The sequence below is a fragment of the Chaetura pelagica genome, unplaced genomic scaffold, assembly GCF_000747805.2.
Source record: "Chaetura pelagica isolate M959 unplaced genomic scaffold, ChaPel_1.0 scaffold347, whole genome shotgun sequence".
Classification (NCBI taxonomy): domain Eukaryota; kingdom Metazoa; phylum Chordata; class Aves; order Apodiformes; family Apodidae; genus Chaetura; species Chaetura pelagica.
In genome coordinates this window covers 511,237-523,234 of record NW_009954096.1, presented here as the reverse complement: position 1 = coordinate 523,234, position 11,998 = coordinate 511,237, and the positions used below count along the sequence as shown (strand labels likewise).

Genomic DNA, 11,998 nt, shown 5'->3' with positions numbered 1-11,998 from the left:
TCTTCCATCACTTTCAAATAAGATGGCAGAATTCTTTTTAAAAATCAGCTGTAATTATATTTAAATAACTGTATCAACACTTACTCAGCTCCCAGCTCTCTTTGGAACCTCACAATGATGATTCTAATTTCACTATAAATATTCATGCACTTTAAATGAAGATACGAACATTTTTATTGCTTTTATCTCACAGCCCAGTATGTAAAATTAAAGCTGGGGGGAGGGAAATATATTAACTTTAGGTCATTAAAGAAAGCCAAGTGAAATAATACATGCAGAGTGTAAAAAAAAACCAACACAACAAACCCAACCACAAGTATCTGCTTTCCATACAAGCCTATAGGACTCAAAATGCAAGACTACCTATTTTTCATCATCTGACCCTTGTATCTGAAGACAGATTTAATGCATTTATAAAAGAGTGACAAGCCTGCTTAACCAGAAGTTATGTGAGAAATTCAGTAGCCTACACTACACAGGTCAGAGCAGACAACAAGAGTCCCATTGTGGGTGCTGAGAGAGATTAGGGCAAAGCACAAGTCTCATAACAAAACACACTTCCCATATATCCAGAACAGAAATGCTTATTTATGAAGAGGTATGGTCTTATGCACAAACTTAAATACCCCACATTTCACAGAGTATTACACAAAGACATTCCTTTGGCTTGTAACGTTCCCCCTAAAGCTGTCCATTTCCAATGACTATTCTCTGCTTGGGACCTGCTGCAGCTTCAGGGTTAAACACAGCCAAGCACTCCTGCAGTGTCAATGGCAAGATGACTCGGCTTGACCAAAACTATGAAATCAGACTAGCAAAGGCAAAAGCCAAGTACTTTATCCTGTCTGATTAAATTTCATTGGAAGGTTGGCACAGTGACCTTACAGCCCTTCCAGCTGTAAAGTCACTACTAAGCCCAGGGCTTCTTAAACTCTAAGCCTAGAGAATGTGGTATGGGAAGAGTCATGTTTTACAGTTAGGATCGACCAAAAGAGAACTAGGCTACATACACAATTGTTTTGTGTTTTGATACATAAGCTTCTTCAAGTTCTCTTGCTATATCACTTAAAAAAAAAAACAACAAAACAACAACAAACCCCAAACCACCATGATGTTGTATCATTTTTTAATAAAAGCCCATTACTCCACACAGCTTCTTTAGGGCTGCATTAGATTTCTCTGCCTTGAAATGTAATACATTATTTAAACAATCACTCCTTAGTCCTATTCTCTAGAGTATTTCAATCATCATTCCTGAATTTTTCCTTTAATATCTTGATGCTGATTATATAAGAAGGAACAAGAGTCAATGGCAGACACAGAAATGATATTAAGCAGCACAAAAACCCTGTTCCTTTCCTACAGCACACTTGCACATTGCTTTATTTTGTATCACCCTTTTCTCCCAGCCCCAGAAGAAATCAAGTACTGAAACTACATGCTGTTTACACACCACCATTTAACTTGTAACTGCTTCTCCGGCTTCTCACACAACACTTTAAATGCATTTTTAATTACTTCTCCTGAAGCAAGACCTCCCTTCCCCCTACATTCAGGTTTTATTGATTTTCTCAGTTTTCTGATCATTCCCCCCTCACTGCATCTCTTATAAATCAAGCCTGCTCTCAACCAACTGCCCTCTGTAGCTCTGCACACCATGATCTCTAACCTTGGTGCTCCTGTCATCTTTTCCACTCCTTTATCCTCAGCACCTTTTAATCCCTTCCACTTCCCACCTACACAGGGGAACAAGCTCCAGCACATGCATCTTTGACCTTGAGCTTTTATCTCAGTGCACACTGCACAGACAGCTTGATGTTTACTCCAAATAGATGATCTGAAGACTGGAGCAGCTCTGCTCTGGAGACAGGCTTTGAGAGTTGGAGCTGTTCAGCCTGGAGAAGAGAAGGCTCCAGGGAGACCTTAGGGCAGATTCCAGTGCCTGAAGGGGCTCCAGGAAAGCTGGGGAGGGACTTGGGACAGGGGAGGACCAGGAATAATGGATTAAAACTGGAGGAGGGGAGACCTAGGTTAGACATTAGGAAGAAATTCTTTAGTATGAGGGTGGTGAGACACTGGCCCAGGTTGCCCAGGGAAGCTGTGGCTGCCCCATCCCTGGCAGTGTTGAAGGGCAGGTTGGATGGGGCTTGGAGCAACCTGGTCTAGTGGGAGCTGATCCTGCCCATGGCAGGGGGGTTGGATCTAGATGATCTTTAAGGTCCCTTTCAACTCAAACCATTCCATGAATCTATGATATGGATTAAAGTCTCCCCATCTTTCCTTCAATTTGGACATCCACAAAGATTCTCTCTTATCTCCAGCAACTTCATTTTCAGAAGGCTTAGAAGAACGTTAATATCATCACTGTCATAGCAAGTTTGCCTGGAATCAGTAAATATGCCTAAGAATTATTTAGGGAGAACAGAGTGAACAACCAGATAGCCCTGAGAAACAGAACTCAGGCTCGGAGCAGGAGGGAGGAAACAATCTTCATCTTTCTGAAACTCATGGTATCTTTCCTACATGGCACAGTAAGAACAAAATGGAAGGAAAAAGGTAAAAACTAACCTAAAATGCAAAGGATTCCATCAGGCTGAGATTTGCTGCTCTGTGTCAGGATACTCTGAATGTTTCGAAGTCGGCTGCAGCTGCAACAGAGAAGAGAATTCACACTTAAGGTCAGTGTCTTCAAGTGCTCAAACTCAGTAGGCTGGAGTTGACCTATTTTTTTTCTTTATTATATAAACTGAGCGGACACAGTTTAACTTGGGTATCTGTTGTTTAAAATACATTTAAATCTGCATCAAAACACCCCCAGATTATTTATTTCTGTCAACTGCAAGCCCATGGCTCTGAGAGAAGACTAGAACCCATAACTACCCCTTCTAACCAAGTGCCCTGTTCATCTCTAACCTCTAGCAAAAACAATCCTGTTCAAGTGTCTTCTCACCAAGCCAGAACCACTTCTTTCTCTACCAGAGAAGCAGACAGCAAAGCAACGCAGGGCAGGGGATGCCCAGGTGGAGGGCTGCCCAGGGAAGGGTCTGCAGCACCTCCTACACCCCAAGAACAGCTTGAAAAAGATGAGTTCAGCACCTCCCGCTCTATGCCCAAAGAAATACGTAGATCATTTTACTAACATTCACATCACCTTTCTCATGATTTCTGTATTGAACCCATGATTTTTTTCTAAAGTGAACAGTTAGGTTAAATTATAAGCCTGAAGTATAATCTTTGAGAATCTACATGAAAACGAAATGAAACAAAACCAAGTCTTGCCCAGATTTGCTTTATCAAAATGAATTATTATTTAAAGTTTATTTCAGTTGTCCAATATGCATCTTTAAGCCAGGCAAAAAGAAATCAGCTACAATAACCACACAGAGAGCAACATAATTTGTGCTTCCAGGCAACATTTCATGGGCTTGTTTTAATAACAGTTATACCACTGCTGATATAACTGAATGTATTTGCTTGTTTATAGTCTTGTTTATATAACTATGAGCTGTTCAGCTCTAGGAAACAAATGTCTCTTACAGCAACACTGCAACAGAGCTAAATTTATGATCTGCTCAAATAAACAAGAATTCCTATTTTCATAGTTACTTAAGCCAAGCAAAAAGCAAATAGATCTTTTCAGTAATACTACAATTATCATGCTCTACTTTCTCTGAAAGACAGAATGAACATGAAAGGTTTACACTATAACTCATCTGAGTGCAATTCAAACACCCACATTAAAGGATTGACATTGGAAGAAACTTTCATAGCAGGTACAAAATCAGTGCTAACCACTCCAGTTTTATTTTTTCCCAATTTTCAGTTGCCTGTTTGAGTTCTGGATCCCTCAATTGTCCTATTTCCCTGAAAAACCCCAATTCATGTTATATACTGTACTGTCTCACAGTCCAACCTATGGATTAATAGATATTTTGATTTAGTCTTAGATACAGAAAGAGAAATTAAAGTCACTGATGAAAGCAAAGATTAAAGGGCTAAAGGCTTGTAGTGAGAGGAAAAATGGGAATGGATTGAAACTGGAAGAGGGGAGATTTAGGTGAGACACGAGGAAGAAATTCTTTGCTGTGAGGGTGGTGAGAGCCTGGCCCAGGTTGCCCAGAGAAGCTGTGGCTGCCCCATCCCTGGCAGTGTTGAAGGGCAGGTTGGATGGGGCTTGGAGCAACCTGGGCTGGTGGGAGGTGTCCTTGCCCATGCAGGGGCGTTGGAACTGGATGATCTTAGAAGTCCCCTCCAACCCAAACTATTCCATGATTCTCTGATACCAGAAGCTGTTACCCATGCAGGTGATGCTATGAAGTCTGTGCAAGAAACACGGAACTTTACATAACACATTTTAGCAACTTCTAATTGTTTGTTCTTTAAAATCCGACCTAAAACCAAATCTCACAGCTCTCCAAATTTAAGGTTTTGTACCTTGACCTGGAAGACTTCTGTGCCATCATTAAACACCAGGTAGGTGTGAGCTGATCCACAACGGCGAGCTGTAAAATGCTCATATTTCTTCTCATATACTTCTCATGTCACAAGATCAGAGCAGAAAAACTCACTAGACTCTTCAAGGTGAGTGGAACCAAATTTGACTAACTGCATTTGTGAGCATGCAAACAAGCCAGCAGTTATTTAAGCACCAGCTGCAGGCAAATAGAATTGTAAACTGTACACCACTAGAAAATGGAAGCAACTCTACATACAGACAAAGCCTGCATGAGAACACAAATGCCTCCAAACAAATCTGGAAGGGGCTGTTTGAGAGCAACCCAGGCTTCCCCAGGCTCCCTGGAGGACAGACAGAGAGCACTGTGAGAACCAGCACAGGGACTTCAGTGGTGGCACATGCAGCAGCTTCCAGACTGACTTTTATTAAACATTTACCCTATCAGAGGATGCATCTCCCTGCTTCTGCTCAGAGTGAGAACAGAAACTGTCATCAGAAAAAAAAAGTATTACAAATCCTTCCAAACTGAAGGCTCAAGAGGTAGATTCTTCTATAAACTCCTCTCAGAAACATGATGCAAATATCCCTCCACTACTGGTGTTCAACTTCTATGCTCAAGGCAAAATTTCAGTCAATTCAATTTGCTCAAGGCAAATTTCAGTCATTCTCCAGTCAAAGACAGGTTTGTCTGGATTGTAAAACATTTTTAAAACCTCTTATAAACACAGCATAAACACATACCTTGTGTTTGCTAACATTTTTTTTCCTCTATACTGATGACTTTTAAAAGAAAGGAACAGTTAGGACTAAATTTGACATAGAACAAATACAGAAACTCCTTGTAAGCAACTTGTAAGGGAAGATACTCCTGCTGATTAAAAAAAAATATTACTGTAGGATACAAGGTAAGTTATTCCTACAATCTTTACATTTTAACTTCAAACTATCAACTTTGACAAACGGGGACCTTGTCAAATTCTTTTTGCACCAAAAAAAAAAAAAAGAAGTTGGTGTAATGACCCAATGCAACAAGATCAGAGCAAAGCAAAATACACAACATTTTTTGTTGACTTAAACTCTGTGAAACTATTTTTTTATCTGATGAAGTAAGTTGGGAGGATGAGGGGAAGAGAAAAGGAACTGGAAGAGGAAAATACTTGTATGGCTGTTCTGGGTTGGCTATTTCTCCCCCCCACCTCAAGTTTTTATTTAAGGTTAGGAATTCTACTCTCTAGGAATTACTTTGAGTATCTTTCACAGATACAACAACCTTGGTTCATCCCTTAAAATATATAAAAATCTCAGATTTAGCTGCTAAGAAATTTCTGCCAAGTGAAGCCAAATGTCACTGATCCATTTCCTCCAGGAGAAAGTCCTGATATAAAAGGAAAAAGCACAACTTACATGTTTGTTATATCTTAATGAGATGTATAACCCTAAAGATGTTTATTTATTTCAAGCTTAATATAAAACAGCCTTCAGCAGATTCTTTTTCCTTCCCTCACTTAAACTAGTGGTTTCTGTGAAAGAGAACTCTGAACAAGCTTCTTCACAGGAATATTTTCCATGTCATTCAAAGTGTGTATAAATCATTACATTCAAAGGCTGACACTAAAAACAGAAGACTTCTGTGTCTGAAGAAAGACATTATTCAGAAATACTGAAGAGAATAATTAGAATTCTTACTACATGCTTTTAAACAATACAGGCTAAACTGTGTATAAAGTCAGAGGGGGGAAAATGGCATTTTCTTGCATTTCACATTAAACAGTCATCTGACAAAAACAAAGAAACTGTCCTGGGAACAAAATTCCATGACTTTTCCCGTCTCCAAAGCAAGCACCCTAGCAAGGGTACTGACATGTTATTCCTTTTCATTTCACCACAGTAACACCATATCAAGCAGAAGCAGCAAAGGACACATCACCCTCCAGGCTTCAGAACACCTTCCTGGATTTTGTGGCTCTATCCACATTCGTAACCATTACTCCATTTTGCAGCAGCTTGATGCTGAAAAACCAGGTGTGTTCAGAAAACAATGACATGAAGTCTTCCTAAGGAACTCCCAAATTCCTGGACTATAATGAGATTCAAACCAGGTCTATCCCAACCATATCCAAAGAGACAATCACAGGCAGCCAGGCTGCTTCAGAAATGGATAAGGAGTTGAAGTAGGTGAAATGAGAAGTTTCCCAACACACAGTTTGGAGCAGAACAGGTAATTTTTGCATCATCTTCAGCCCCTGTAAAAGCCCACAGTGCTGCAGGCAATGGTCTGGCCCTTCTCTCTGCCTTTGTATCTGCTCCAACAATCTTGAAGCCCTGTGTCAAGTCAGATCAGTTTACAGATCCAAACAAACTCCAGCTCAGGAATTAAAAAAATAATGCCTTCCAACATCAGCAAGCTGATCTGACTGCTGATGAAAGCAGGTCAGAAGGCAAAGCCACATTTTGGAGCAGCATCTGGCAATAAACTGTGCTTGGGCCAATTAAGAAACTATATATTGAGGTACTTGATATTCTGCTAATCTTGGACTATATCCAAAGAAAAGGGGAAGATAACTGACAGTCATTAACTTCTAAGAATTAATGCTCATCTGTTCACATGTTTTCATGCTAATTATGCAAAGTACTTTGCTTTACAACAGTGTAGCCTGTCACAACTTAGCAACAGACAAGGGGCTGCAAGCCATGAACGTTGGCAAATAAAGAGAATATCCACAAAAGTGCTTCAAGAAGAAAGAGCCCATTTAAAAAAAAAATAATTCCACAGAGTATTTTAATTTTATTTACATCTCCACACCGTGTTACGGTTTTTTCTGCAGCCGTTGCTGCTGGCTGGATTTACAAACTGCTTGTTGTAATGCAGGGGTGCTAACACAGCAACGATCTCAGCATTGATCCCTGATTGATTTCCGATCTATTGCCAGCCGTCGGGGATGGCCTCAGCTGTGCTCAACGTGCCATTCCGCTGACAAAGGAGGGGGCTGCACTGTCTTGAGTATGTTTTGCTTCATACTGGCAGATGTTCTGCTCCTCCCCCACAAAGGCCTTAAAAGCCCCCACGTGGCAAAGCTTTGATAGATACCAGCAAACGAGGGGGAATATCGGGAGACACCCCTGGCAAGCTTGTGCAAATCCTCACGTTCACCTTCAGGAAACGGCTTGAATAGATTCGTTCTGTCTACCTAAGGCAGACACTGGTTTTAACCCTAAATACTTGATTTTTAAAAATAAATAAATTAAATAGAAGGATAAAGCAGTTTCTTTTTTTTTCAAATCTCACTTCTTGTTAACTTACTGTTACTACCATCTGTTTCTACTCTACCCCAAAAAAAATAAAACCAAGTTTATATTTCATGGGCCTTTTGTTGACCTCACAAATCCTCCCAGAAATATTATTATCTGCTTACGTTAGGGTACAGGATTTCCCTGGGTTTCTCACACTCCTGTCCTGCCATATTGGTGACAACAGAACTCAGAAGTCAGACTGACTTAAAGACCCTCAGCATTTCATTGATTTCGAAAGCAGGTGAGTTGAAACTTTGTATCTAGGTTAACAACAAACAGTTGATCTGAAACTTTGTATCAAATTGAGCAATAGCCATTTGGTTTGAAACTTTGTATATAATTTAACAAGCTGAATTGAAACTTTGTATCCAGCTTTAATGCTTTCTCAGTTTGGGTTTTTTGTCTTAGCTCACCAAAATAACCCTTTCACTGCTTGGCACTCACAGAAGACACTGAGATTCTTTCACCTTAAAATACATGACAATTTTCCAGCTATTTTTTAAATTTCTCTGCAACGAACATGGGGAACTTGACACTAAGTAAGAGAAGTAGCAACTTCAAAAACACTTGGCATGTTCAATCATAGTAAGTAGCAAATATTAAAAATGGATGCAAAGGAAGACATTTCAACTCTGTGTACATTTTACTGGACCAAATTCCTTTCTTCTTCATAGAATTATACAACGGTTTGGGTTGGAAGGGATCTTGAAGATCATCCAGTTCCAACCCCCCTGCATGGGCAGGGACACCTCCCACCAGCCCAGGTTGCTCCAAGCCCCATCCAACCTGCCCTTCAACACTGCCAGGGATGGGGCAGCCACAGCTTCCCTGGGCAACCTGGGCCAGGGTCTCACCTCCCTCACAGCAAAGAATTTCTTCCTCATGTCTCACCTAAATCTCCCCTCTTCCAGTTTCAATCCATTCCCCCTTGTCCTCTCACTAACACCCTGACAAAAAGTCTCTTCCTTTGCCTCCTGTTGGCCAAGCAGAAATCTCTTCTTCCTAAATGTCTGGGACTTTGTGGTGCCTTTTGCAAATTACCAACTTGCTGAGGATCTTCAGCACACCTGAACAGTTGCAGCACTTACTAAGAAAGCCTCAATACTCAGCTGAAGCTCATGGGCTGAAGGTAAGTTCTTCCACGGGTGCCATCAAATTACAGTTTGCCCATCATCTACACACACAAGTGCCAGTCAGACCTGCAGCCTTGAGGCCTTCTCTATTGAACAGACTGACTTACAAACACCAGCTCTCTATTTTCACTTTCATACACTGCAGCACGTTACCGAGGATGCCAACTATTTCCCAAAAAAAACCCTGAGAAAATAAAAATGCTTTAAGACTAGCAGTTGAAGTGTAATTATTCTGCCATCCACCTCGCATCAGAAGGACAGGGCAAGTGCCCAGCACTTCAGCAGAAACGAGAAGTTAAGCTACAGTGCCTACATTTTTCAGAGCCCACTACTGGATCTCAACCACTGCAGCCACAAAGCAGGAAGCCAGATGCTTTGTCACCAGTTTGAGCTGAACGATGGCAAAGGGGTAACTTCAGCTGCAGCTCCACAGGCAGCCGAGTTAACACAAGCCATCTGCTCCTCCCCTTGGCAACTCTTCCTTCCCAAGCATCTATTTTACCTTTCTATTCATATCAACCATATGGTCTCACACTCCTAGTAACTTCGGCTGCAGCCTAGCACTCCACAGACCCCTGACTTGGTAGAAACCCACCCATATTCAAGGATTCACATATTCCCTATTTTTTTTTTTTCCATCCTCTAAATCAGAAAATTGAATTAGCTCTCTCTTTGCATGGTTAAAATACAACACATTCCTTAAAAAAAAAAAAAATGCCAGTGAAATTCTGCCATTACAAAATCCTGAACCTCAGCATAGTTACATAAGGAAGACACAGATACAAACTGTTAATCTTTCAACACGGAGACGTCCCCTGCTAAAACTGGTTGGGAAACCACAACTACTCTTTCATCCCTGCACCACCAGGCCCCCAAACACCCCTCTGACTGCTCCTCCGAAGCTACAGGAAAGAAGCCACATGCTTAACAGCTACATGATTAAAAACAGAATGGTTAAGAGAATGAGAATATTGTGCAGAGATAACATAAAAATGGACCCAAGGAATTATTTTGCATTTCCCCACACTGAGAACTCATTTGTGTTAGGTTACAGCAAATTAAGAATGAAATTCTGCCTACTCTCATTTACATAAAGGTAACACAAAATGGGTCTAAGCAGAACACATGTACTTTGGGTTTAGATGGTGAAATTTAACCAAAGCATTTAAGAGAAATTTTGTTCAGAAATGCATGTGCTCTTAAAGGAAGATTCATTTACCACTAAACACAGACACATGAAACATGACATCACCCTCTAAAAAGGCAAACCCTTTTTTGGGCAATACTCTCAGTTCAAGTTTGGGTTGTGTTTTGTTGTTTGTTTGGGTTTTTTTTTATTTACAAAACCATTCTTGACTTGCTTTTGTTGTTCAAATGTTAAGGGTCCAAACCCCAGCCCCCAACACACCATCCAGCAGACCAAAACTCTGAAGTACGTGGAAGAACTCCAAGAATTATCTCTGACCGTTTCTCTATTCTTTATATAGTCTTAAGAATTTTTCCATTCCTGTTTGGGACTTAGGGGTGGGGGGAGGAGGGTGAGGGATTGTTTTGTTTTAAGTTATTTTTATTAGCTGCCTGGTATCTGCTGACTGCTTGGGAAATTTATTGCAAACACTGGCTTCCCTGCCTGAAAAAAGACAGAAAAAAAAAAAAAAAAAGCCCCCACAAAACTGCACAAGAACAAATGTTGAGGAGGAAAAAAATTCAAGGATGGCATGCTTCCTACAAACATGCCAAATTACAGATGCTGTCTGGATCTCCCAGTGGAGCTGAAAAGCCTGCAGATGTTCACAAAGAGTCTGAATCTTCTCATGACAACTCTACAACAGGATCTCAGATTACAAAAATCACTCATAAGGAGAGGGGCTTGAATGGAAACCATTTGCTCTCTCGGTTTGCTTTTTACCATCTTAGCATTTTGTTACCGATCATGAATTTTGAGATACTTTCCTGCCACAAGCAAATCCTAAGCTCTTTCTAAAAAAAATTAGTTCCAAACTGCCATTTTTCCTTCCCTCTTACGGCCAGTTCAATTTTAAACTGCAGGCAGAGAGGGAACAGAGCCATTGCAGAACAGCCATGTTCATGTATTTCAAGCAAAGAGAACGACCTCCATTTCTCTCTCACAGTGCAGGATTTCTCATTTCACAGGCAGCTTTCCCCTTCTTGTACACAATAACTACAGAACTGAAAATCCACAGCAAACACAGACCCACCTTGGTAGCCTGGCCAAGTGTTTGCATGAAATTTACGTGCAATTTACATGCAATGTCCCAATTACTCTATTATCTGACTTCACGCTGGCGACTATTTCCATGTATTGTGCTGTAACTATGGAAAGCATCAAGCACTTCAGCTCCTGGGTTGTTCTTTGTGATACCGAGGCACTTCAGATAATGCCCTGGAGCCTAAAATATGCACATAAGGTGTGCCTTAAGTCTGTAAGAGGAAACACAGCTCCATGCAACCTAAAGATACCTGAGCTGACACCCGAGCTCCCACAGAGCCAATGCTATTACCTAACATGTCCCAGCTCTTGTCAAGCTTTATCCTCCATATTTCCGATGCTCAGAGAGTGTGATTGCCTTTGTACCCTCAAGCAGTTCTGCACAAGCCACCCAGCAGGTGCTCACACAAACATACAATCTCCTTTCTCTCCATTATCCCTTAACCCCTCCCAAAGCTCTACCCTAATTCAGCTTTCCAACCTTTTCCAAGCCCTTTTTCCCTACTTCCAAAGTAGCCCCACACCCATCCCCTCCCTGACCAGCCCCAGGCTTAGCTCCCCCACAGTCACAGTACCCTAAACCCACTCCCTCCAGACCAGCCCCCTCCCCAAACCTCTCTTTTTGCCCCCCAGTCTATCACAGCCTCCAACACATCCTCCTCCGATGGAATTTTGGGGTTCACCTATCCCTCCACACACAAGGTCACCTCAGGTCCCTGCCTGCCGTCCTGTCAAGGCCACCAACGCTTCTCCTCCAGCAGCCAAACTGCAAAATTAGCCAGCCCCCCCAACACGCCCCAACCCTTCACCCCACAGCCCAGCCCCTCCAACGCTGCTCCTCATGCCCCAGCCCCTCATCACCAAACCCACCTCCCTTCACGCCTCCAA

General features: G+C 41.5%; 1 protein-coding gene across 1 annotated transcript in view; it reads right to left on the bottom strand.

The window, feature by feature from the left end:
- Window positions 1-11,998, bottom strand: part of LOC104392891 (chromosome unknown open reading frame, human C20orf194) — a 103,829-nt gene that overhangs the window by 76,474 nt on the left and 15,357 nt on the right. Inside the window, exon 2 of the mRNA XM_010002328.1 lies at window positions 2,569-2,648. Coding sequence (XP_010000630.1) covers window positions 2,569-2,648 — 80 coding nt within the window. The remainder of the gene's footprint in view (window positions 1-2,568; window positions 2,649-11,998) is intronic.